This window comes from Myotis daubentonii, chromosome X (assembly GCF_963259705.1).
Source record: "Myotis daubentonii chromosome X, mMyoDau2.1, whole genome shotgun sequence".
Lineage (NCBI taxonomy): Eukaryota > Metazoa > Chordata > Mammalia > Chiroptera > Vespertilionidae > Myotis > Myotis daubentonii.
The window spans coordinates 135,023,438-135,047,684 of record NC_081861.1 but is presented as its reverse complement, the minus strand read 5'-3'; the positions used below and the strand labels follow the sequence as shown (position 1 = coordinate 135,047,684).

The 24,247-nt window shown below is 46.7% G+C and overlaps 1 protein-coding gene across 2 annotated transcripts in view; it reads left to right on the top strand.

Annotated features, from left to right (window-relative positions):
* Window positions 1-24,247, top strand: part of FRMPD4 (FERM and PDZ domain containing 4) — a 192,790-nt gene that overhangs the window by 121,497 nt on the left and 47,046 nt on the right. For both annotated transcript variants that reach the window (XM_059679131.1, XM_059679130.1), the window contains exon 4: window positions 19,351-19,396. In XM_059679131.1, coding sequence (XP_059535114.1) covers window positions 19,351-19,396 — 46 coding nt within the window. The remainder of the gene's footprint in view (window positions 1-19,350; window positions 19,397-24,247) is intronic.

The window sequence follows — 24,247 nt, the reverse complement described above, 5'->3', positions numbered from 1 at the left end:
ATAACATCTAAAATGGAAATCAGAGTCATTAATACACACTGCCAACCCTCACACAACACAGTTCCCCATCACCCCAACCACCACCATCCCCCCGATGCCAACACAAGCAGAAACAACTTCTTTTCTTCCTTGCCAGCATGATGAAGCGTTAAGGAAAAACTTCATCTTCAGTCTTCACCTTGTCCTTCTTCTCCGTGCCTGGCTAACTAGGAATGGCTGGTCTGGTGCCCAAACTAGTAGAATTCTCTGTCCCTCCCATACCTGCCTCCTCTCACATTCTCACATACCTGCCCCTCTCACATTCTTGCATACCTTCCCCCACTCACATTCTCACATACCTGCCCCCTCACATTCACACATACCTGCCCCCTCTCTGCTCCCTCCCCATCATCAGAGAACACACAGAAAATACGAACACATTTGCTTTTTTCACACGTGGTATTTATTCAAGGAGACCATTTATGTTTTGGTCTCTTAATGCCCATTTCTAATCATTTTTTGTAGAGAGGCTACACATGCTAAGGGTCTTCTTCTGGTGGCGTCTGGGCATCACTCGTGGTAGAAACCACCGGCACTTCTTCGGCGTCTGGTGGCTTGCTCACTGGAGGTTTTCGTCCTTTCCTGTGGTGAATTACAATTATGTGCTTCTTTGTTCCTATCTCCTTCTTGTCTTCATTCATCTTACGGACTGAGTTGACCATCTTCATTATCTTCGCTATCTAGTTGGGAGACAAGTTAAACACAGACAGACATTGGCTTTGGGGAAGAAATCGGGAAATGGGTGGGAAAAGGGCTTGTAAGAGACTGACAATGGATTGAATGAGGAAGTGTCTGTGCCCACAAGCTCAAGGCCAGAGTCTTGGGTGAGGAAATATTGGGGAAGGGGAGGCATATGAGTAGGGCAGTCTGACCTTCTCCTTTTCCTGGTCATCGAGTGGGGAAAGGCACTTCCACTTCCCTCCAATACTTGAAGGTTCTTCGCCCATCCTTGTGGCTAGAGTCGGATGCTTTATCTAAACTAGTCTACACTCTTTTCTTTGAAACTGGCTTTGTTGTGGAAACAGGCCCTACTCCAAGGGAGGGTCCTGGCCCCTATATATACTCTCCAGGACAATGGGGAGCCACACCCCTCAGCTCTGATTGGCCAACAGTCAGGGGTTGCCATGGTGAGGCTGACATCACAAAGCCTCAGCTGGACCATCCAGGAGGGGGAGGTGGGAGAGGATGCAGAGGACTCAGATGCTCTGGTTAGGGAAAGGGGAGCTTCCTCGAACCTCCTAAAGTTTTTCCCAGACGGACCTGTCTCTCCCTCATGTCCTCTAGTTCAATGACTGTCCAGCATGTGGCAGGGAGGTGGTGGTTCCTCTAAGCCATTTCCCATACACCCCTATCCTTTCAGTGGTCCCTTCTACCATCCCCCACCTATTACCATTGCCTAGTATGTTGTGTGCTGTTTTAATGGATGTTTTATTTAGAATGGTTTTTGATTTACTGAAAAATTGTGAAGGTAATACCCATATACCCCATACCCAATTTCCCTTATTACGTATATATCACCTTGGCCTAGTGCAACTGTAACGTGTAGTAAACCATCAGTGAAACAGTTACAGTCAAACTCAGTTCCCTAATATCTCCAATATCAAACAAGTTGGTTGTAGACCAAGTTGTTCCAGGAAAAACTGTACCAGTTGTGGAATAAAACTTCAGTTCTTGACCGGACAACCCTTTCATGCTGATACCTCTGCCTGACACAAAGCATCTCTCATGCAACAAACCAAGCAGAGAATGTTTTTGGTGCTGGCCACATCTGATTGGCACAATTTTAAAACATGCAGACGCCATTGAGAGCACCAGTGTTGGTCAGGGAGTGAAAATGCTCCCCAAACAACAACCACAGGCAATTGAAGAGGCAGACAAACTGCTGTGAAATGGCATGAATGGACAGTGGTTAGCCTGTGAGAGCATGTGGGAGGCAATGATACGGGAAAAGTCCAAGATGCTGCATCTGGTCCTCTTGAAGGATACCCCTGAAAGGAGTGCGGAATGTGATTCCTGTAAGCCAGCACGGGGTGGTTCCCTAAATGTGAGAAAACAAGTGTTTCTCTTTTGATTAAAGAGCACTTTACAGCTGAAACCGGCTTGGCTCAGTGGATAGGGCGTCAGCCTGCGGACTGAAGGGCCCCGGGTTCGAATCCGGTCATGGGCCTGTGCCTGGGTTCTGGGCACATCCCCAGTGGGTGATGTGCAGGAGGCAGCTGTTCGATGTTTCTCTCTCATTGATGTTTCTAGCTCTCTATCTCTGTCCCTTCCTCTCTGTAAAGAATCAATAAAGTGTATTTTTTTTTTTAAAAAAAAGAGAGTACTTTACACATATCCTAATATATAAAAACGTAGGGACCATAACAACCAAAGGCTCAACCGACTGGAAGTCAGTCCTGCAGTCAGTGCTGGGTTGCCGTGGTCATACATCCCCCCCCCCCCCCCCCCGGGGTCCCTGATTGGAATGGGTGCAGGCTGGGCTGAGGGAACCCCCCCTCCTTGTTCAAATTTCATGCACTGGGTCTCTTGTATGATAATTTAGAACACTAGAGGCCTGGTGCATGGTCTCATGCACTGGTGGGGTCCCTCTGCATGGCCTGTGGGTATTGGGCCATAACTTGCAGAGCAACACCACCTTCCGCTCCCGCTCATCCCGGCCCCGCTTACGCCTCTTGCGGGCTCACACACAGTCAGTCCCCAGCGGTGCTCACCAGCCGTGAGCCCTGCTTCTGGTGTGGGTCGGTCAGCTGAGCAGTGCTCCCACTGTGGGAATTGCACTGACTAACAGGGGGCACCTGCCGCATTGAGCATCTGCCCCCTGGTGGTCAGTGCGCATCATAGCGACCGGTCTTTTTATCACTTGGTCACTGAGGCTTTTATACAGAGAGATCATGTTGCTCCCCAAATATCAATGGCCACCATTATTTGTTGAATTATTGCTAAATGGGAATGGTTGAATAACTGACCTGATATCGTAGAGAGAAGTGGAAACAGAATTCAGCATCTCTTCGACTCCAAAGGATAAGATCTTTCTACCACAGTTGTACTCTGAAAGCAAAGTCGTTGAAAAGTTTTCTCTGTGGCTAAGGGATTTGGAACCAATTAAAATTATGGTGCCAGGTATCATTTAATTCTCCCAAGAGTTTTAGGGAAATCCTCTTATTGGTCTCATTTTACAAATGAGGTTAAAGAGCTTGCCCAAGGAGAACCAAGATGGCGGCATAGGTTAACGCCGGAGTTTGCTGCCTCGAACAACCACTTCAAAAGTGAAACCAAAAAACGGAAGGGACATCACCCAGAACCACAGGAACGCTGGCTGAGTGGAAGTCCTACAACTAGGAGGAAAGAGAAACGCATACGGACACTCAGAGGAGGTGCAGTGCTGAAGTCAAATTCTGAGGTGCGCGGAGCGGGCTGGCGGCGGAGGGCGAGGTTGTTGTTTTCAATCGGGAGGGAGTCGCAGACTCTGAGCACCAGATCCGGGCGAGTCTTTAGGGACTCAGACTCAAACGGGAGAAGCGGGACTGTCTGGCTTCGGTCAGAGCGAGTGCAGCTTTCTCTCCGAGCTTTGCAGCGGGTGCTAGGACTCAGAGAGGCAGAGCCCCTTGGGACAGAACTGAGAGCCGCCATAACAGCTCTCTCCGGCCCACCCTGTTGATCCTGTGCGACCCGCCCTACCCAAGCCCTGCACAGAGGCATTTACTGGATAGCCTCAGGCAAAGGCTAGATTAGCACCTCCCTAGAGGACAGAAGTTCTCTCACTGCTGACACAGCTGATTCTCATAGCCACTTGGCCTGGAGGTCAAACCCTCCCTGGAATTAGCTACAACAATCAAGATTTATCTATAAGACTGCGAACAAAGACCACTAGAGGGTACACCAAGGAAGCATAACAAAATGCGGAGACAAAGAAACAGGACAAAATTGTCAATGGAAGAAATAGAGTTCAGAACCACACTTTTAAGGTCTCTCAAGAACTGTTTAGAAGCTGCCGATAAACTTAATGAGATCTACACGAAAACTAATAAGACCCTCGATCTTATATTGGGGAACCAACTAGAAATTAAGCACACACGGACTGAAATAACGAATATTATACAGACGCCCGACAGCAGACCAGAGGAGCGCAAGAATCAAGTCAATGATTTGAAATGCGAGGAAGCAAAAAACATCCAACCGGAAAAGCAAAATGAAAAAAGAATCCAAAAATGCGAGGATAGTGTAAGGAGCCTCTGGGACAGCTTCAAGCGTACCAACATCAGAATTATAGGGGTGCCAGAAGATGAGAGAGAGCAAGATATTGAAAACCTATTTGAAGAAATAATGACAGAAAACTTCCCCCACCTGGTGAAAGAAATGGACTTACAGGTCCAAGAAGCGCGGAGAACCCCAAACAAAAGGAATCCAAAGAGGACCACACCAAGACACATAATTAAAATGCCAAGAGCAAAAGATAAAGAGAGAATCTTAAAAACAGCAAGAGAAAGTAACTCAGTTACCTACAAGGGAATACCCATACGACTGTCAGCTGATTTCTCAACAGAAACTTTGCAGGCCAGAAGGGAGTGGCAAGAAATATTCAAAGTGATGAATACCAAGAACCTACAACCAAGATTACTTTATCCAGCAAAGCTATCATTCAGAATTGAAGGTCAGATAAAGAGCTTCACAGATAAGGAAAAGCTAAAGGAGTTCATCACCACCAAACCAGGATTATATGAAATGCTGAAAGGTATCCTTTAAGAAGAGGAAGAGGAAGAAAAAGGTAAAGATACAAATTATGAACAACAAATATGCATCTATCAACAAGTGAATCTAAGAATCATGTGAATAAATAATCTGATGAACAGAATGAACTGTTGATTATAATAGAATCAGGGACATAGAAAGGGAATGGACTGACTATTCTTGGGGGGGAAAGGGGTGTGGGAGATGTGGGAAGAGACTGGACAAAAATCGTGCACCAATGGATGAGGACAGTGGGTGGGGAGTGAGGGCGGAGGGTGGGGCGGGAACTGGGAGGAGGGGAGTTATGGGGGGAAAAAAAAGGAACAAATGTAATAATCTGAACAATAAAGATTTAATTTAAAAAAAAAAAATTATGGTGCCAGCCCTAGCTGGTTTGGCTCAGTTGCTAGATCAGGGGTGGGCAAACTTTTTGACTCGAGGGCCACAATGGTTTCTTAAACTGGACTGGAGGGCCGGAAAAAAAGCATGGATGGAGTGTTTGTGTGAACTAATATAAATTCAAAGTAAACATCATTACAGAAAAGGGTATGGTCTTTTTATTTTATTTTATTTTTTTATTTCAAACGGGCTGGATCCGGCCCGCGGGCTGTAGTTTGACCACGGCTGGGCTAGATCATCGGCCAGTGGACTGAAGGGTCCCAGGTTTGATTCCAGTCAAGGGCATGTACCTCGATTGTAGCTCAATCCCTGGCCCTGGTCCAGGTGTGTGCAGGAGGCAACCAATCAACGTCTCTCTCACATTGAAGTTTCTCTCTCTGTGTGTGTCTCTCCCCCTCCCTTCCACTCTCTCTTAAAATCAATGGGAAAATATCCTTGGGTGAGGATGAACAACAACAATGAAAGGCTTCAACTGACACCCACCCCCCCCTCCCGTTTATGGTCCTGCCACATAACCCACTATAGTCTCTGGCCCTCTGTTCAGTGATTTCATTTAAGATCACATTGAATCCCTGTGTTGTGAGAGCCTGCGGTACTGGGCATCAGGGGTGAAGGAAGAGCTGAAAGAGAGCCCATCCATCATAAATATCTTCTGAACTAAGAGGGAAAAGGCAAGCAACTGTCAAGGCAAATCGATTTGAATTGCATAAGAATATGATTTTTTTTTTAAAGAATTGACTTGGGATGTGAACTGTTCTTTCTAACAACTTCAACTTGGCAGGTGACACTACCTGTCTCTTTCTAATCTCTTCCACTCTTTCAGCCTCCAAATTTATGTTGGCTTCAAGTTTTTTTTAATGTTTGAAAGCTGTTTCCAGCTCGCTGAGTTCCTCCTGTCATCGCACATGCCCCTGACAGCCGTGCCACCCTGGGAATGGCCCTGGAATGGCACCAGCCTCTTGCAAAGGGTCTCTTTTAATTGCTGCCACCATCCCTTCCTGCCGAGGCCCACGACCTAATTATTTTTAACCTGGAGAGATTTCATTCAGCATGCGTTGAATCCGACATTTCCCCCTCTTTCTTCTTCTCATACTCATAGTCGATGTTAAATCAAATTCTCATTCTTCTCTCTCTCTAATTCCTGGCCTTCATTTAGACAGAAGCTGTATCGGTCAGCTATTGCTTCATAACAAGTAACCCTAAGATCTCAGTAGCTAATAACAACAAGCATTTCTTTTTTTATTATTGTGGTAAAATATATATAACATGAAACTTGCCACTTTGCAATGTATGATTCAGAGGCATTCATTCCCCTAACCATTACCACTACCTCTTTCCAACACTTTTTCTTCATCCAAAACTGAAACTCTGTACCCATTAAGAGAAAATTGTGATCCTTCCTCCACCCCTTCTCTGGTCACCACTAATCTACTTTCTGTGTCTATGAATCTGCCTATTCCAGCTATTTCATATAAGTGGGGTCATATAACATTTGTCTTTTTAAAATATATTTTTATTGATTTCAGAGAGGAAGGGAGAGAGAGAGAGAGAGAGAGAGAGAGAGAAATATCAATGATGAAAGAGAAACATGGATTGGCTGCCAATCCACACTGCGGATGGAGCCTGCAACCCGGGAATCGAACCATGACCTCTAGGTTCATAGGTCGACGCTCAACCACTGAGCCACACTGGCCAGGCTAATATTTGTCTTTTTCTGTCTGGAAATAAGCATTTTTTTTTTCTCGTGCATCTAAACTGGTTGGCAACAGCCTAAGTGCCCGTCAGCAGATGAGTGGATTAAAAAACAGTGGTACATCTACACAGTGGAATACTACGCTGCTGTAAAAAAGAAGGAACTCTTGCCTTTTGCAACAGCATGGATGGAACTGGAGAGCATTATGCTAAGTGAAATAAGCCAGTCAGAGAAAGATAAATACCACATGATCTCACTCATTTGTGGATTATAGAGAACAGCATAGACTGATGAACAGGGACAGATCCAAAGACAGAGAAACAGCGATCAGACTATCAATCCCCAGAAGGAAAGTAGGGGAGGGCGGGTGTAAGGGGAAGAGATCAACCAAAGGACTTGTATACATGTATATAAGCCAAACCAATGGACATGGACAACAGGGGAATGGGAGCATGAGTGGGGAGGGGGGAGGGGAGAATGGTGGTTAATTGGGGGGATGAGCACACATTTGTAATACCTTAACTAATAAAGAATTTAAAAATAAAAGGGCAGTGTAAATACACTGAAAACACATTCAAACAGCTGTGGGGGGAAAAAAGACTATGTTGATAAAATAAAAACATTGCTGTTGTCAGAAAAATAAATAAATAAATAAATAAATAAATAAATAAATATAAAAGAAAAAATAATAAAAACCGGTTGGGCCCTAACCGGTTTGGCTCAGTGGATAGAGCTTCGGCCTGCAGACTGAAAGGTCCCAGGTTTGATTCCGGCCAAGGGCATGTACCTTGGTTGTGGGCACATCCCCAGTAGGAGGTGTGCAGGAGGCAGCTGATCTACGTTTCTCTCTCATGGATGTTTCTAACTCTCTATCCCTCTCCCTTCCTCTGTCAAAAATCAATAAAATATATATATCTACACTAATAAAAGAGAAAAATGGTAATTGGCATACGAGCTACCCTTTTCATTGGCTAATCAGGGCTATATGCAAATTAACTGCCAACAAGATGGCGGTTAATTTGCATATGTAGGCACAATGCAGGGAGGCGAAAGGGAAAGCAGGAAGAAGCCCCCTGCCACTGACAGTGATCGGAAACCCAGGGGGGAGTTAAGAGCTGGGGGGCAGGGCAAAGGCGGCCCTGAGGCCACCTTTGCCCTGCCCCGCAGCCATGATCGGAGAATCAGGCGCCTTTGCCACCCTGGCCAGTGATAGCAGGAAGTAGGGGTGGAGCCAGCGATGGGAGCTGGGCACGGTCGAAGCTGGCAGTCCCAGGAGCTAGGGGTCCCTTTCCTGGGCCTAAAGCGGAGCCCACAATCGCGTGGCCACTGCAGCTGCGGGTCCCCGCTGCCCGAGCTGGACGCCTAGGCCAGAGGTGGTAGGCCTGGGCAGGGGCGGAGCCTGCAACCGCGGGGAGCTGGGGGTTCCCTGCCCAGGCCTGACACCTCTGCCGGAGGCCTCAGGCCTGGTCAAGGGGCCGATCCAGTGATTGGTGATCGGAGGGTGATGAGGGTCAACTCCTCTGGCCAAGGCATCAGGCCTGGGTGGGGGGGCGGAGCCGGGGATTGGGGGGATATGATGGTCCCCTTGCCCAGGCCTGAAGCCTGGGTCAGAGGCGTCAGGCTTGGGCGGGGGGTGGAGCAAGTGATCAGAAGGAGATGGGGGTCCCCTGCCCAGGCATGATTCCTGGGCCAACGGCCTCAGGCCTGGGCGGGGGCCAGAGCCAGTGATCGGGGGGATATGGGGGTCCCCTGTCCAAGCCTGACACCTCTGGCGGAGGCGTCAGGCCTGGGCAAGGGGCCAATCAGGTGATTGGAGGGTGATGGGGGTCTACGCTTCTGGATGAGGCATCAGGCCTGGGCAAGGGGCAGAGCCAGCAATCGGAAGGGTCTTGGGGTCCCATGCCCAGGCCTGATGCCTTGGCCAGAGGCATCAGGCCTGGGCTGGGGGCAGAACCAGTGATGGGGGGAAATGAGGGTCCCCTGCCCAGGCCTGACGCCTCTGGTGGAGGCGTCAGGCCTGGGCAAGGGGCCGATCCTGCGATTGGAGGGTGATGGGGGTCAACGCCTGAGGGCTCCCAGTATGTGAGAGGGGGCAGGCTGGGCTGAGGGACACTCCCCCCACACACACACCCAGTGCACGAATTTCGTGCACCGGGCCCCTAGTATATATATATATATATTTTTTTTAAATATATTTTATTGATTTTTTACAGAGAGGAAGGGAGAAGGAGAGTGATAGTTAGAAACATCAGTGAGAGAGAAACATCAATCAGCTGCCTCCTGCACACCCCCTACTGGGGATGTGTCCACAACCAAGGTACATGCCCTTGACCGGAATCGAACCCAGGACCCTTCAGTCCGCAGGCCGACGCTCTATCCACTGAGCCAAACTGGTCAGGGCAATAAAACATATTTTTAAAAAATAAAATAAAATAAAAAATATAAACCGGTTGGGATGGCTCTGCTGATCTTATTGGGACTTGCCTGAGAGCTGAAGATTCTGCTCATGTCTACTCCACTGGTCTCTCTTCCTCTTTGGGCCAGAGTGTGCTGCCCGTGGCAATACAGAGCAGGAGTGGGCGAGCGTGAGCACGCAAGGCCACTCACACAGCCAGCTCTCCTCTGTACCTCTTCCACTGGCCAAAGCCACTCATTGTCCGAGTCCAAAGGCTAGGGTCAGGCGAGTAGCAGCCTCCACTTTCTGGCCATACGACTTTTTTAAAGTGCTGTCACCTATCTGAGCCTCATTACCAGTAAAAGTGGGGTAACAGTATGGCCTACCTAGGGTGTTGTGAATATTACTGAAGTGCTCTACATTTGCAATATAAAATAGAGGTGATATTATTGTCATTCTTAAAATATAAAGAATAAAAAAGCGCCCTACCCGGTTTGGCTCAGTGGATAGAGCGTTGGCCTTAGGACTGAAGGGTCCCAGGTTCGATTCCGGTGAAGAGCACATGCTCGGGTTGTGGGCTCGATCCCCAGTAGGGGGCGTGCAGGAGGCAGCCAATCAATGATTCTCATCATTGATGTTTCAATCTCTCTCTCTCTCTCCCTCTTCTCCTCTCCTCTCCTCTCTGAAATCAATAAAAATATATTTTTAAAAGAATATAAAAATAACCAAATCAAATAAAATTTTTTTTAAAATATATTTTTATTGATTTCAGAGAGGAAGGGAGAGAGAGAGAAAAAAAAAAAACATCAATGATGAGAGAGAATCATTGATCCGTTGCTTCCTGCATGCCCCCTACTGGGGATCAAGCCGGCAACCCAGGCATGTGCCCTGATCGGGAATCGAACCTGAGACCCTTCAGTCCATAGGCTGAAACGCTATCCACTGAGCAACACCAGCTAGGGCTCCAATAAAACTTTTATCTTTGCTTTTCATTGAGGAAAATAAGCTCAAGGTAGAAGAGAATGCTGGACGCCTTTATGGAAATTGAGAATGTGCTTTGGCATTGCAGACAGAGGCCAGCTGGAATTGGAGGAACCCGTCGCAATCCTTCTGTCCATGGGTTTTCCTACTTGCTTCTCGCAGTGGATCTCTTTCTTCAACAGAAACCTACCCCCCAATCCAGGCGCACAGAGCAGTGGGGATTCTGGTTGCAAGGACACAGGGGTGTCCAGAGCCTCACCCTCTTGGAAGAGGTGAGAAGGGTTCCATGGAACCCCATGTGAAAACCTCTCATTTAGTCCAAGAGCCTTCCTCTGCTAGATGAAGAAGATGAAGACCAGAGGGCGATGTTGTTTCCCCAAAACTGTGCAAGAATCAGAAGCTCCTTTAAGTACTAATGATGCGCCCCCCACTAGGAAGTGCTACCAGGGCTGCCTCAACGCCACTCTGGTGTCTTCTGGGTTCTGTGCTTCTAGACCCGTATCTGCATTTCCACAGGACGCTTTAAGGGCCCAGGCTTTGGAGTCAGAAAGCACAGGTCCCCATGTTCTGGTTCTGCCAGTTACTGAATGTGAACTGGGACCATGTCCTTGATCTCGCTGAACCTCAGTTTCCTCATCTCCGAAATGGGCATGATGGTGCCTTGTTTACCGGGTTATCAGAGGCTCGAATTACGCAACACAAGTAACATATAGGACAAGGTTGGACACATGGTAATCATTCAGGACATATTCACTATTAATCAGCCTGCTTTGTAGTTGTTGCTGTTCCAAGTTTTGTCCAGTTTTATGTGCACTAGGGCACAGGGGGATATGTTTGCGGAAGTATTGAAATGGCATTAGTTGAAATCTTTAGAACTCATCATATATTTTTGGAAAAATATAGTACTTCTTAATTTTAGGGACAAACTGTTAAAACAATATGTTTTCAAGAGAATGAACTGCTGTCCTAGCCAGTTTGGCTCAGTGGATAAAGCATTGGCCTGGGACCAAAGGGCCCCGGGTTCGATTCCGGTCAAGGGCACATACTTCGGTTGCAGGCTCCTCCCCAGCCCAGGCCCTGGTCAGGGCTCATGCAGGAGGCTACCCATCGATGTGTTTCTCTCACATTGATATTTCTCTCTATCTTGCCCTGACTCTTCCACTCTCCCTAAAAATCAATGGAAAAATATCCTCAGGTGAGATTCAAGAGAGAGAGAGAGAATGAATGAGAATGGGCTGCTGCAAGGTGTATGCGGTGGAATTTCACGTTCCTGAACATCTTTTCTGTCTCTGGGAGCCTTCAAACAATCAGGTCCAGCTGGCCAAACTGCCCCCTCCTTTATTATTTTATTATTATTATTATTATTTAAATCTTTATTGTTGAAAGTATTACATATGTCCTCTTTTTCCCCATTGAACCCCTCCAGCCCATCCCTTCCCCACCCCAGGCCTTCCCCACCCTATTGTCTGTGTCCATGGGCCATGCATATTTGCATGCAAGGTCTTCTCTAGCCTCTGCGTGGGAGACACATTGATCCGTTTGTTCAGCATGATGCCTTTCAGTTATAAGAGCACTTGTCTCCACATGCACTCGAGAATGTGTGTTTAGATGGGACAGTGTGTATGGATGGACTGCAACCTGTTCCATCAGCCAGCAGAACAGAAACAGCTCAGTCGGACACTAAGAAGAGTAAAAGGATAAGGTACAGGAAGGCTATTAGAGTTCATTGAATTAAAGAGATACAAGATCAGGAGGGAATGACACAGCTTCAATGCGTTGACCATGTTTGAATGTCTGGTCATTTGCTCACCGTTTCCATTCTCTCCGGCGAATGATTTCAGTGTCTGTTAGGAGTTGATATGGTGGATAATTACAAGCTGTTCAGAGTGTTGGGGAGGTCAACACGATGAAGCATTAAACCTCCATTCCGAGTGGTCCGGTGGCAACTTCTCTAAAAATGAAGGGCTTTGCCAGCAGTTGATGAGGCTGGCACTATGCCAGGGCTGGTTATCCGTCACAAGAAGCTTCGTGTACTTTTCACATCTCCAGGTTCAGATAGGAAAACAGAAGGCATCCTTTCCTAGTAGCCTCGCGATCCTTGAAGAATGCAGCAAAGTGTCATTGGAGAAATGCTGTTAACGGGTTCTTTTTCCATCAACGGTGGCTAGCCACCTCAGAGAGTTTAAGGCCTGAGAGGCACTAGCTTGCAAAAAAAGAGTGTTATTCTAATCTCTCTGGAGAACTCTAAAGTGCAAGAAGAAAGAGTCTTATGTTTGTGTGAATTTACCTTAGAATAGTACATTTCCTGTACCTTATCACCCGTCATCCTATATAATAAAAGCCTAATATGCAAATTGACTGAACGGTGGAGCGACCGGTCGCTATGATGCGCACTGACCACCAGGGGGCAGATGCTCACTGCAGGAGCTGCCCACAGGCCCCAGGCCAGCCAAGGCGGGTGCCAGCAGAGCTCCTCTCCCCAGTCGCCCTGTAGAGGGAGGCGACCAGCAGCAGTGGCGGCGGGAGGTGGGGCTGGCGAGTGGGCAGCACCAGGCCAGCTGAGGCAGATGCCAGTGGGGGCCCCCGATCACCCCACTGATCAGCCCTGATCGCCTGCCAGGCCTAGGGACCTTACCCGTGCATGAATTTCATGCACCAGGCCTCTAGTTCCAAATAGAAATACTGCACATCAAGCTTTGGAGTTACATTAGAATGTCATTTCACAGTTTACAAAGTCCTTTCATAGATAGCCCTGAATTACATCTAGATTTTGCCTTTGGTTAAAAGAAAATAGTTTTATATTGATTTGAGGTAGGGAGGGAGGGAGGGAGGGAGGGAGGGAAACATCAATTTATTTTTCCATTTATTTCTACACTCATTGGTTGCTTCTTGTATGTGCCCTGACTGGGGATTGAACCTGCCACCTTGGAGTGTCAGAATGATGCTGTAACCAACTGATCTACCCACCCAGGCTATATCTTGCCTTTTAGAAGTCTAACCTATCCTTTCAGCCTTCATAAATTGACTCCTTACTTCCACTTTTGCAGTTTAAAATCTTACAGTTCACTTATTTGGACTAAATTTAAGAAAATCTCTTGAATTTCAACAAGGTATTTCCTATATATTTTAGTTATTTTGTTTTTGCTTTGTCTTCTCAATCTCTGAAGAAATCTCCATGCTCTTCACAACTCCATTAACTTCTTATCAGTCTCTGAATTGATCAAGGGATCCAGTGGGCCTAGAAGGGAAATATACACTAGCACAGGCCAATGTGATTATATTGCAATATTAAAATCATGTGAGTATAGAGCAGGAAGTCGGTTAAAGAAAGGTGCCAAGCTATGCTGCTCTAAGAAAAAAAACATTAGCTTTAGCTTCATTGCTGAAAGGGATTTTATTTTATTTTATTATTAATACTAAAGGCTCAGTGCATGAAATGCGTACACTCGGGGGGTGGGGGTGGTGTCCCTCAGTCCAGCCTGCGCCCTCTCGCGGTCCGGGATCCCTCGGGGGATAAGCTGTCAGTCATACATCCTTAGTGCTGCCGTGGAGACGGGAGAGGCTCCCACCACTTCTGTTGCGCTTGCCAGCCATGAGCCCGGCTTCTGGGTGAGCAGCTCTCCCCCTGTGGGAGCGCACTGACCACCAGGGGGCAGCTCCTGCATTGAGCGTCTGCCCCCTGGTGGTGAGTGCGTGTCATAGCAACCAGTCATTCCGCGGTTCGGTTGATTTGCATATTAGCCTTTTATTATATAGGATATTTTTTTTATTTATTTCAGAGAAAGAGGGAGAGGGAGAGAGAGATAGAAACATCAATGATGAGAGAGAATCATTAATCAGCTGCCTCTTGCACACCCCCCCACGGGAGACAGAGCCCACAACCTGCATGTGCCCTGGATTTGAATCGAACCCTGGACCCTTCAGTCCCCAGGCCGATGCTCTATCCACTGAGCTAAACCAGCCAGGGCTTGCTGAAAGGGATTTTAACACCAATAACCTCATTAGAATCGGAGCTGCGTCCTCACATCACTTTGCTTGTTGTAACAAAATCACATCCAATGAAATTAAAAAATTGGACACAAACCATGACCTGTAGCCACTGATGGTGGTGTTCCAAAATGTTTTAAAGGACTCTCCATCACAAAAGGATAAGAAAAGACTTTTGTTAAAGGTATGAAGAGAGAGGAATTTCAGGCAAATTTGATAGGAGTCGCTTAGGGTACCTTACACTATATTTTCCCCTGCAGGTCAGCATGTGACTCAGGGATTAAAACGATGTGTGTAACAAACTCAACCATTTAAAAAATATCGGCACTGCAATTTGAAATTATTCTCCAAAGTAGAAACTGCACTTGGAATTTATTATGAAATAATACTTCTCTGAATGTGCTTCTAACTGGATTTTTGAAGTCTCTAGCTGTTTGGAGCCTTCATAAAAAGAAGTTATCTGATTACTTGAACGTGGCATCATCCATTATCAATTCTAATTTTTCTGGCGAAGCTATTTTAAAACGGTTTAGATCTTATTTTCCTCCTAGGATCTTAGGGCTCGCTATTCTAAGGGATACAAAACATTATGAAGTTAATTTTTCTTGTCTGGCAAGTTATGATCCAATAATTATAGATGAGAGAAAATAGAAAAAAGGCGTGTTCGCAGTCTACGTGATAAATAACATTAAAATATTTTATATCAATTCAAATAACTTCGTTTATTCATTAAATGGTAACATTAAACATCAGTCTAGTTTATGTTTCAGGCAATTTGCCGAGAATTACTGTAGACACAAAGACTGTTAATGCCATAAATATAATAGACATTTTGAAAAATGCTTTCAAATTAAGAAGGTATACTGAGCAATGCTTCTTTCTGAGGTTCTTGACCAAAAAAAATCTGTGGTGAATTCACAGGTAGATACTACTCTCAAGACAGTTATATTTTAATTGGTTATGAGTCTCTCTGTTAGTCTGGCAGACAGAACTTAAGATGGCCCCCAATGATGCTTGCCTCCTGATAGCCATGGCTTTGTATCTTCCCCTCTCTTAGTGTGGGTGGGACCTATGATTTGCCTCTAGCCAACAGAATACAGCAAAGGTGATGGGATGTCACTTCCATGATTATGTTACATAGATTGTAACCTCCATCTTGCCAAAGGACTCTCTCTTTTTTAAAAAAAATACATTTTAATGGATTTCAGAGAGAAAAAGAGAGAGGGAGAGAGAGAGAGAGAGAAACATCCATGATGAGAGAGAATCATGGATCGGCTCAATCCTGCACTCCCCCTACTGGGAATCGAGCCCACAACCCGGGCATGTGCCCTGACCAGGAATCATGCTGTGACCTCCTGGTTCATAGGTCGACGCTCAATCACTGAGCAACACCGGCTGGGACCAAACTCTGGGTTTTAAGACCTCCTTTGAAAGTCCTGCAGCACCCTGCTTTGGCGCGTAGGGGTGATTGGCATGTATTGGCATGAGGCCTCAACTGAATGGATGCCCCATCTTAGCATCCTGGAACATGTGAATACATATGGCTCCCATCTTTGTTCCCCCTAGAGTTGGGTTAGGCATCCTAAGGGGCCCAAAGTGCTGTGGAGTATCTTCTTCTTGTCTGGCGGGTGATAATTAGCCACTTAGAGATGAGAAAACAAGCAACAGCCCATTCCCAGAATTGATAGATATGACACTGCGATGTGTGACATCTGTGATTCTATTTCTAACAGAATGGTGATCAACAAGCCCTCGGTAATGGTGGGAACCAGGACTGCTCAGGGGACCACCCGCATCTGTGCCCTTTCCTCTTACTCAGCCATGAATGTGGCTCTTTGGCTGTGTCTCCTAGTTCTGATTCTGGAGAAAGGGAGTCTGATTGGCTTATTCCAACACTGGGCTCCAATCAGCTGTGACCAGAGAGTGAGGTCCGGGGGCCCATTGCCTGCTGCCGTGGGTTCTGGGAGCAGACTGGGGCGGAAGAGGCCAGGCAGGATGGCCAGGCTGCCACACTCACGAATTCTTCAGTCAATGGAGCTCTCTCCCATTTCTCATCTGCTGGATGTTGTGTTGGTTTCTGCATGTTCTTCATTATTAATATGTGTTTTTAATGATTTTTTAGAGAGGAAGAGAGAAGGCTAGAGAGATAGAAACATGGAGGAGGGAGAGGAATATCATCCATCGGCTGCTTCCTGTATGCCCCCTACTGGGGGTTGGGCCCACATCCGGGGCATGTGTCCTGACCCGGAATTGAATCTGAGACCTCTTGGTTCCTGGGTCAGCACTCAACCACTGAGCCACACCCGCATATTTCTGCTTATTCATTTCTCTGTCGGAGAGAGCTGCATGGGCAGCAGTGGGAGCCCAGGGACTGTGTGGAATCAAGCAAAGCAGAGGTAGTTCAGTGCAGTGGGCCAGGCCCAAAGCGTTGGGAGGTTGTTCTCCATTGTCTTGGCGAGCAAATTAGGGATTATTTTAGAGATCTCCAAGGGCTGCTTCCCCTTAAACCAGGGGTCCTCAAACTTTTTAAACAGGGGGCCAGTTCCCTGTCCCTCAGACCGTTGGAGGGCCGGACTATAGTTTTAAAAAAAACTATGAACAAATTCCTATGCACACTGCACGTATCTTATTTTGAAGTAAAAAAACAAAACGGGAACAAATACAATATTTGTGTTTGCATGTGGCCCGCGGGCCGTAGTTTGAGGACCCCTGCCTTAAACAGTTTGGAAGTTTGCTGACATAGACCCCACCCCCCCTCCCCAATTTCATCTTACTTCAAGTTCTGATTTTTTTTAAATCACAGCTACAAAGAGTTGAATTCATCAAAGTCATCAATTCACGGCATAAATGATTATCATCACAGACCGTGCAAGGCCTGTCTCTGGTTTTATTTATTTATGCTCACACCCACTCTTATCTCCCCCAAGAGAAAACCATTCTAATATGTTTAGTGTGCATCCTGTCATTTTTTATTGGCTTATTGCAAATATATTGTTGCTGTTTTGTGGGTGTATTTTGAGCCTGTGAAAATGGTGTTATATGTCATACTGTCTCGTGCAGATGCGCGTGCTGACATGCTCACCAATAATGCGTGATCATGCATCTTACCCACTGAATTCTCCTTCGATGACACGGGGGCCCTGGTACCCCGTCGAGTGGGAATTCTGGCTGGCTGCTCCATTTCCTGGGGTTCGCGGCCAGTGCTTGGCAGCTGGGAACTCATGGGACCAGATGGGCCACTCAGAGGCCTCCCTGCAATCATCCCAGGTGTGCTCGCTGTTTCTCCAGTTCTTGGAGGTTTTTAAAAATATCTCATTGATTTCAGAGAGGAAGGGAGAGGGAGAGATAGAAACACCAATGATGATGCGAGAAAATCACTGACTGATTGGCTGCCTCCTGCACCCCCTCACCCCCCACCCCCACTGGGGATCAAGCCCGAAACCCGGGCATGTGCCCTTGACCAGAATCTAACCTTGGACCCTTCAGTCCACAGGCCAATGCTCTAGCCACTGAGCCAAACAGGCTAGGGTGAATCCTTTGAGTTTTAGCCCTGCTCTTTCTGGTCTGCTGATTTCTCCCCCTCTCTCCTCCCCAGTCCCTCCCTCAGGGCTCACCCCACCCCACCCCCGACCCCACGGCTGCTGTGGAGTCAGTAGAACCTGCTCCAACCCAGCCAGCCGGTGAGCCGGGTCAAATCACAGGGCAGCTGGCGCGGGAGATGCGATTTGCAGCGGCTTCTCCGCGGGAACAGGCCGGCAGCAGACGCCCTCCGCTCGATTTGCTGGGGAAATAAATCCCAACGCAGGGAATTAATTACCGCCTGAAGTCGGGAGAGTCAGCTGATCCTCAGCAAAGTGGCAGCTGACCTTTCTCCCACTCGTGATAAAGAAGGATCAAAGGGAGGAAGGCAGAGAAACCGTGAGAGCCCATAATGTGATTTCCCCCCAGGGATTGAGGTCTTTGAAAGGTTCGGGTTACTTGGGGGAAATGAGATAAACCGTTATATTACACCGTTCTGCCCTTAGCACCAAGGGTTCCCTATTGTGACAATACTTCCCAGCGAGGGCCTGTCTGAAATAGGGATCTCCCAAGGTTGTAGGCGTCCGTACCGGGGACCCGGTAAGCCACAGAATGGGAAGTCATGTTTCCCGGGATGCTGCTTTTATTTTATTTTATTCATTTACTTATTGTTGTTGTTGTTGTTAATCCTCACCCGAGGATATTTTTCCATTGATTTTTAGGGAGAGGGAGAGACAGAGAAACATTGATGTGAGAGAAACACATCGATTGGTTGCCTCCTGCACACGCCCCCACCAGGGCGCTGGGCCGGGGAGGAGCCCGCAACCAAGGTACGTGACCTTGACCAGAATCGAACCCTGGACCCTTTGGTCCGCAGGCTGACGCTCTATCCACTGAGCCAACCGGCTAGGGCTGGCATACTGCTTTTCCATAAAAACCTACAGTGCCACTTTCTTCCATGATGCTGATTCTGAGAAACTAACGGTGTTCAATGAATGGATAGGATTTTTTATAACTGTGTTTGTATTGATTTCAGAGAGGAAGGGAGAGGGAGAGAGAAATTGAAACATCAACGATGAGAGAATCATTCATTGGCTGCCTCCTGCACACCCCCTACTGGGGATCAAGCCGGCAACCAAGGTACATGCCTTTGACTGGAATTGAACCCAGGACCCTTCAGTCTGCAGGCCGATGCTCTATCCACTGAGCCAAACCAACGAGGGCAAGGGATAGAATTTAAAAAATCTGTCCCCTTTACAGAAAACTTCACAGAAATTTTTAAGCAGCAAAGGAAAACCTGCAGGGGAAAATCAATTTTAAGAGCAGAGAAAAGTATAAAAAGACTGAGTTGATGCTTCTAAAACCAATCTTCCCTCCACAGATTTGGTTTTAAGACCCTGCTGTTGGGTATCACATATCGTATCACCCAGCGTAGACCGCGTGGGAAGCTTACAACTGGGTGGACACTTGGTTCTGGGTTTCTCTCCGAGCTGTTGGATCCTTTGCCCTTTGAGTCCAAGTGACATTCGCCACCGCATCACACATTTCATTCCCAAAGAGCCCTGTCCCCGTGCCTTTCATAAATGTGTGTTTTTTTCCTCTTTTACAGAAGCTGCAAAGAATCGATACTGCTGACTGTCATCCAGCCTTACCCTGTAAGTGTCCTGCGAGTAACAGTGCCCTCACCTGGTCTCAGGCTCCTGTGTGCCCCTCCCTCTAGTAAAACCACGATGAGAAATGACAGCAGAGAAAAAATAGCGTGCATCCGCGGCACCGGTCACGAATCGGGAGTGTTTGTATGTTGTACTTCACGATAGCAACGCTAGTCATTGGAGAGAAAAGAAAGTAGCGCCTTTTCTAAATACTGTATCTTATAAATCGGCTGTCCAGCCCTATGAGACGCTCAGATCTGGAAATGGCACAAAACTCAAGACTTTCTTGAAGTTTCCAGCTTAAGTATCACAAGTCTAATGCAAATATCTCATAGTAGGGGGTTGAAGCATGATCATTTTTCTTTTCTTTTTTTAAAATATATTTTTATTGATTTCAGAGAGAAGGGAGAGGGAGGGAGAGAGAAACATCAATGATGAGAGAGAAACATCTATCAGCTGCCTCCTGCACGCCCCCCACTGGGGATGTGCCCTCAACCAAGGTACATGCCCTTGACCGGAACCGAACCTGAGACACTTCAGTCCACAGGCTGATGCTCTGTCCACTGAGCCAAACTGGCTAGGGCAGTGGTCGGCAAACTGCGGCTCACGAGCCACATGTGGCTCTTTGGCCCCTTGAGTGTGGCTCTTCCACAAAATACCCACTTTTGTGCATGGGCCACGAAGTTTCCATCGCTCTGTACGTGCGTGCCTGCACGTGGTATTTTGTGGAAGAGCCACACTCAAGGGGCCAAAGAGCCGCATGTGGCTCGCGAGCCGCAGTTTGCCAACCACGGGGTTAGGGCCATGATCGTGTTTCTTACCCCCATCTATATAATTTGGTAGAGACCCGCTTTAAAAGGTGGGTATTAGAGGTCACAGGGCCACCAAAATTTCATTCCGCAGCCTTGGTCAGGGGGGTGGGGAGTTATTAAAATCCTGTTGCCTTCAGTTCCCATGATTTTGTTGTTGTTACTGCTGATCCGAGGATATTTCTCCATTGATTTTTAGAGAGAGTGGAAGGGAGGAGGAGAGACAGAGAGAAACATCGATGTGAGAGAGATACATCAATTGGTTGCCTCCCACACAAGCCCCTACCAGGGCCAGGGATCAAGCCCACAACCACAACCGAGGTATGTGCCCTTGACCGGAATCTAACCCACGAGACTTCAGTCTGAGGGCCGAGGCTCTGTCCACTGAGCCACACAGGCTAGGTCCCATGATTTTCTTTTAAACAACTTTATCAGGGTGTAATTCACATATCATAAAAGTCACCCCTTTTACATGTACAATTCAAGGGTCTTCATGGAATTTACTGAAGTACGCGGCCTTCATCACAATCTAGCTGGAAAACATTCCTGTCACCCCAATGCGACCCCCCTTCCCATTTGCAGTGAAACCCTTCCCGCCCTGCTGATTTACTTTCTGCTTCTATAGAGTTGCCTTCGCTTGTGAATTTCGCACCTTGTCAGTGGAACTATAAAATGCTGAGGCCAATTCCTTCAGAGATTTCTCAAAACATTTCCTGTCCGTACCTGTGTGTCCTTCGCAGGGAGTAGCAGCGATTCCCACCTGGTTACACTTCTGTTTTCTTCCCCATAGAGCTGGAGTGTTCCTACATCAGTGAAAAGGCTTGGTATCCGCCAATCTCCACCTTATGACCAAACTCTTCATCTCCTCATCCCAGAATGTTCCTCCTAAGCCAGTGGTTCTCAACCTGCTGGCCCTTTAAATACAGTTCCTCATGTTGTGACCCAACCAGAAAATTATTTTCGTTGCTGCTTCATCACTGTCATGTTGCTACTGTTATGAATCGTCATGTAAATATCTGATCTGCAGGATGGTCTTAGGCGACCCCTGTGAAAGGGTCGCTCGACCACCAAAGGGGTCGCGACCCACAGGTTGAGAACCGCTGTCCTAAGCACTATATGCTGGGCATTTTGGGCAGCAAACAACATATACCCAAGATTCTAATCAGAGCACAAATAGAATTAGCCAAGACAATAAATTATGCCATAGAGGAGATCGTATATATAAAAATCTCAGCCTCATACCGACTGTTACTTTTAGTTCCATCTCTTGAACATCACACACACACACACACACACACACACACACACACACACCTTTTTAGAACATCACACACACACACACACACACCTTTTTAGAAATAGATATATTTTTATTGATTTCAGAAAGAAAGGGAGAGAGAGAGAGAAACATCAATGATGAGAGTGAATCATTGAGCGGCTGCCTCCTGCTCGCCTCCTACTGGGGATCGAGCCCACAACCCGGGCTTGGGCCCTGACCAGGAATCGAACTGTGACCTCCTGGTTTATAGGTCAATGCTCAACCACTTAGCAACGCCAGCCAGGCCACACACCTTTTGATTTGAAAACAGGATGTACGAGAACCAAGATTTGAGATCTGGCTCCCAAGACTATAATGGTGATTCTTATACTTGCTCCAAAGTCTTGACTTCCTCAGCTGAGTGAGGAGAAGGTTCGATCCCATTCAGGCGCCTCCCTGCTCCATCTCCTGATTCCATGATGTCTTCCCTGGAAAGGAGAGGTCACCTGTGTGTTTAGATTATTTCCGTGAACCAGAATGTCCCTCACACTTACTTCAGTTCTATCCTCACTTCATTGCTTTGCAGTGGACAAATCCATGTCGGTGAAGCCAATGGAAATGTCCATAATAAGCAACTGATTGGCCCAATATAAGTTCCTGGGGGAACCTCAGGTTTGCATTGCCTTTCCTGAATTCTCTCTCCATTTTATCACCTACTAGAGGCCCAGTGCATGAAATTCGTGCATGGGTAGTGTCCCTAGCAGCTGCCGGCCAGGGCCTCCCTTTGTTCCACACCACCCCTTGGTGGTCAGCGCACATCACAGCAAGTGATCGAACTCCTGGTTAGTCGAACTCCTGAAGGGACACTTTGCATAATAGGCTTTTATACACTGAGTGGCCAGATTATTATGACCACCCCATCAGTACTTCATTGACACTTCCAAAAATACTGAATATTGAAAACTTCCTAAGCAAATACTCTCCAGGTTTTATTATTATTATTATTTGCATAACTAATTCACTTCATTGTACTGATGGGGTGGTCATAATAATCTGACCACTCGGTATGTATGTATATAATCTGACCTAGCAATGCAAGGTCAGAACCTGAGTCCAAACTAGGTTATTTTTGCCCCGTGCAGTTGACTTAGAGAAAAAGAGGGGAGGGTTGCATTGAAGTTCAGGGTTGTGTCTTGTGGCCTTGCTTGCTCTGTTTGCCATTTGAGTCTGCATGACTTGATATTCATAGGAATACCCGTTGCCATCAGTAAGTCCTGGAACTGCCTTTTAACAGATACTCTGGAATTTTCTAGATATTCAGGGGGCTCTCACTGTTGTGCTATGTTGAAAGTCAACGCTTAGCCCCACCATTGAGGAGCAAGGGATGCATGTTCTTGCAGCTTCTCAGCGTCGCTCTTCCCCTCCCAGCTATTGTAGGAGAATTCTCACCTTTGATTTCCTTTAACCAACCCCCCTTCCTGAATTGCCCACAACATACTCCACCCCACCACCTCCTCGGCCTGGTTGAATCCTTCTTGCCCTTCAAGTCTCAGCACACATTCTAAATGCTACCTTAGCGTTTCTCAGTGTTGGTACTGTGGCCATTTGGACTGGCGGATTCTCTGTTGAAGGGGGCTGCCTTGCGCATTGTAGGATGTTGACCAGCAGCCCTGGCCTCTACCCACTAGGTGGCAGTAGTAGGACCTCCGCCCCCATTGTGAGGGCCAAAAATGACTCCAGACACCGCCTGATGTTCCCTGGGGAGCAAAATCTCCCCCATTGGGGACCACTGGCCCGCCTAAAGTTTGCCCTTACTGATCTAGTCCGAAGTGGCTCTTTCCTCTTTTGAGTTGTAGGAGTGGAAATAATGTAGTTAAAACCCCCAAGTTAATTAAATAGATGCATTACATGTAGAGAGGAGAGCAGATGAGAGAAGACATTTCAACATTTTACTTATATTTTTGGGTTCAGATTTTTCTATAAGCAAATTGGTGGGGGGTTTTATTTCAGTTGAGTTTTATTTCTTCCCAAACATTCTCTTGGCAATCAGGATTGACATGCAGAAACAGATGACCCAGCAGACCAAAAGAACGCCCATAAATGGGATTTTATTACAGACAATAAAAATTAGCATTTTTATTTCCTTGTAATTTGCTGGCCCGCATTTTTAATGTTGTGTTTTCTCTGCCTAATGAGGTCCAGTCTAGACAGCGAGCCGATGTTCACAACTGAGCTCAGGGCACCCCAACATCCAGTCACAGAAATCAGTCTCCAGGGAGGCCCAGGTCAGGGGGGCCTGGATGAAGATCGTAGGGTCCCCACAATTCTGTGAGAAGAAATCATTCTTAACAGGTTGCTGCCTTATATTTTAAATAATATGGAGGGCGCTCTGTCCACCATTTTTACTTTATTTCTTAGAGAAAAAAATTGTGCCAGTATAGAAGGAAACACAGAAGTAGACAAGTATGTGTTGACGAACCTTTCCCCTAGCGACAACCAATAGGAACATTCTGGCCCTTTTCCTTCCAGTGTGTTTGTTCTATGCCTTGTCAACAATTGAGATCATATTGTATGTACAATTTTATTCTACTTCTTTTACTTCGTATATCCAGCATTTTACCGTATCATCAAGAATTCTGTATAAGCGTCATATACATGCCTATAAAACCTATGTTGATTTACTTAACCAACTCTGTATCATAAAACCCTTCATAATGCCTTTAATGTTTTGCTATTATAATAATTCTTCAAAGAACATCTTTGTGTATAAATCCTATTGGTATTTAC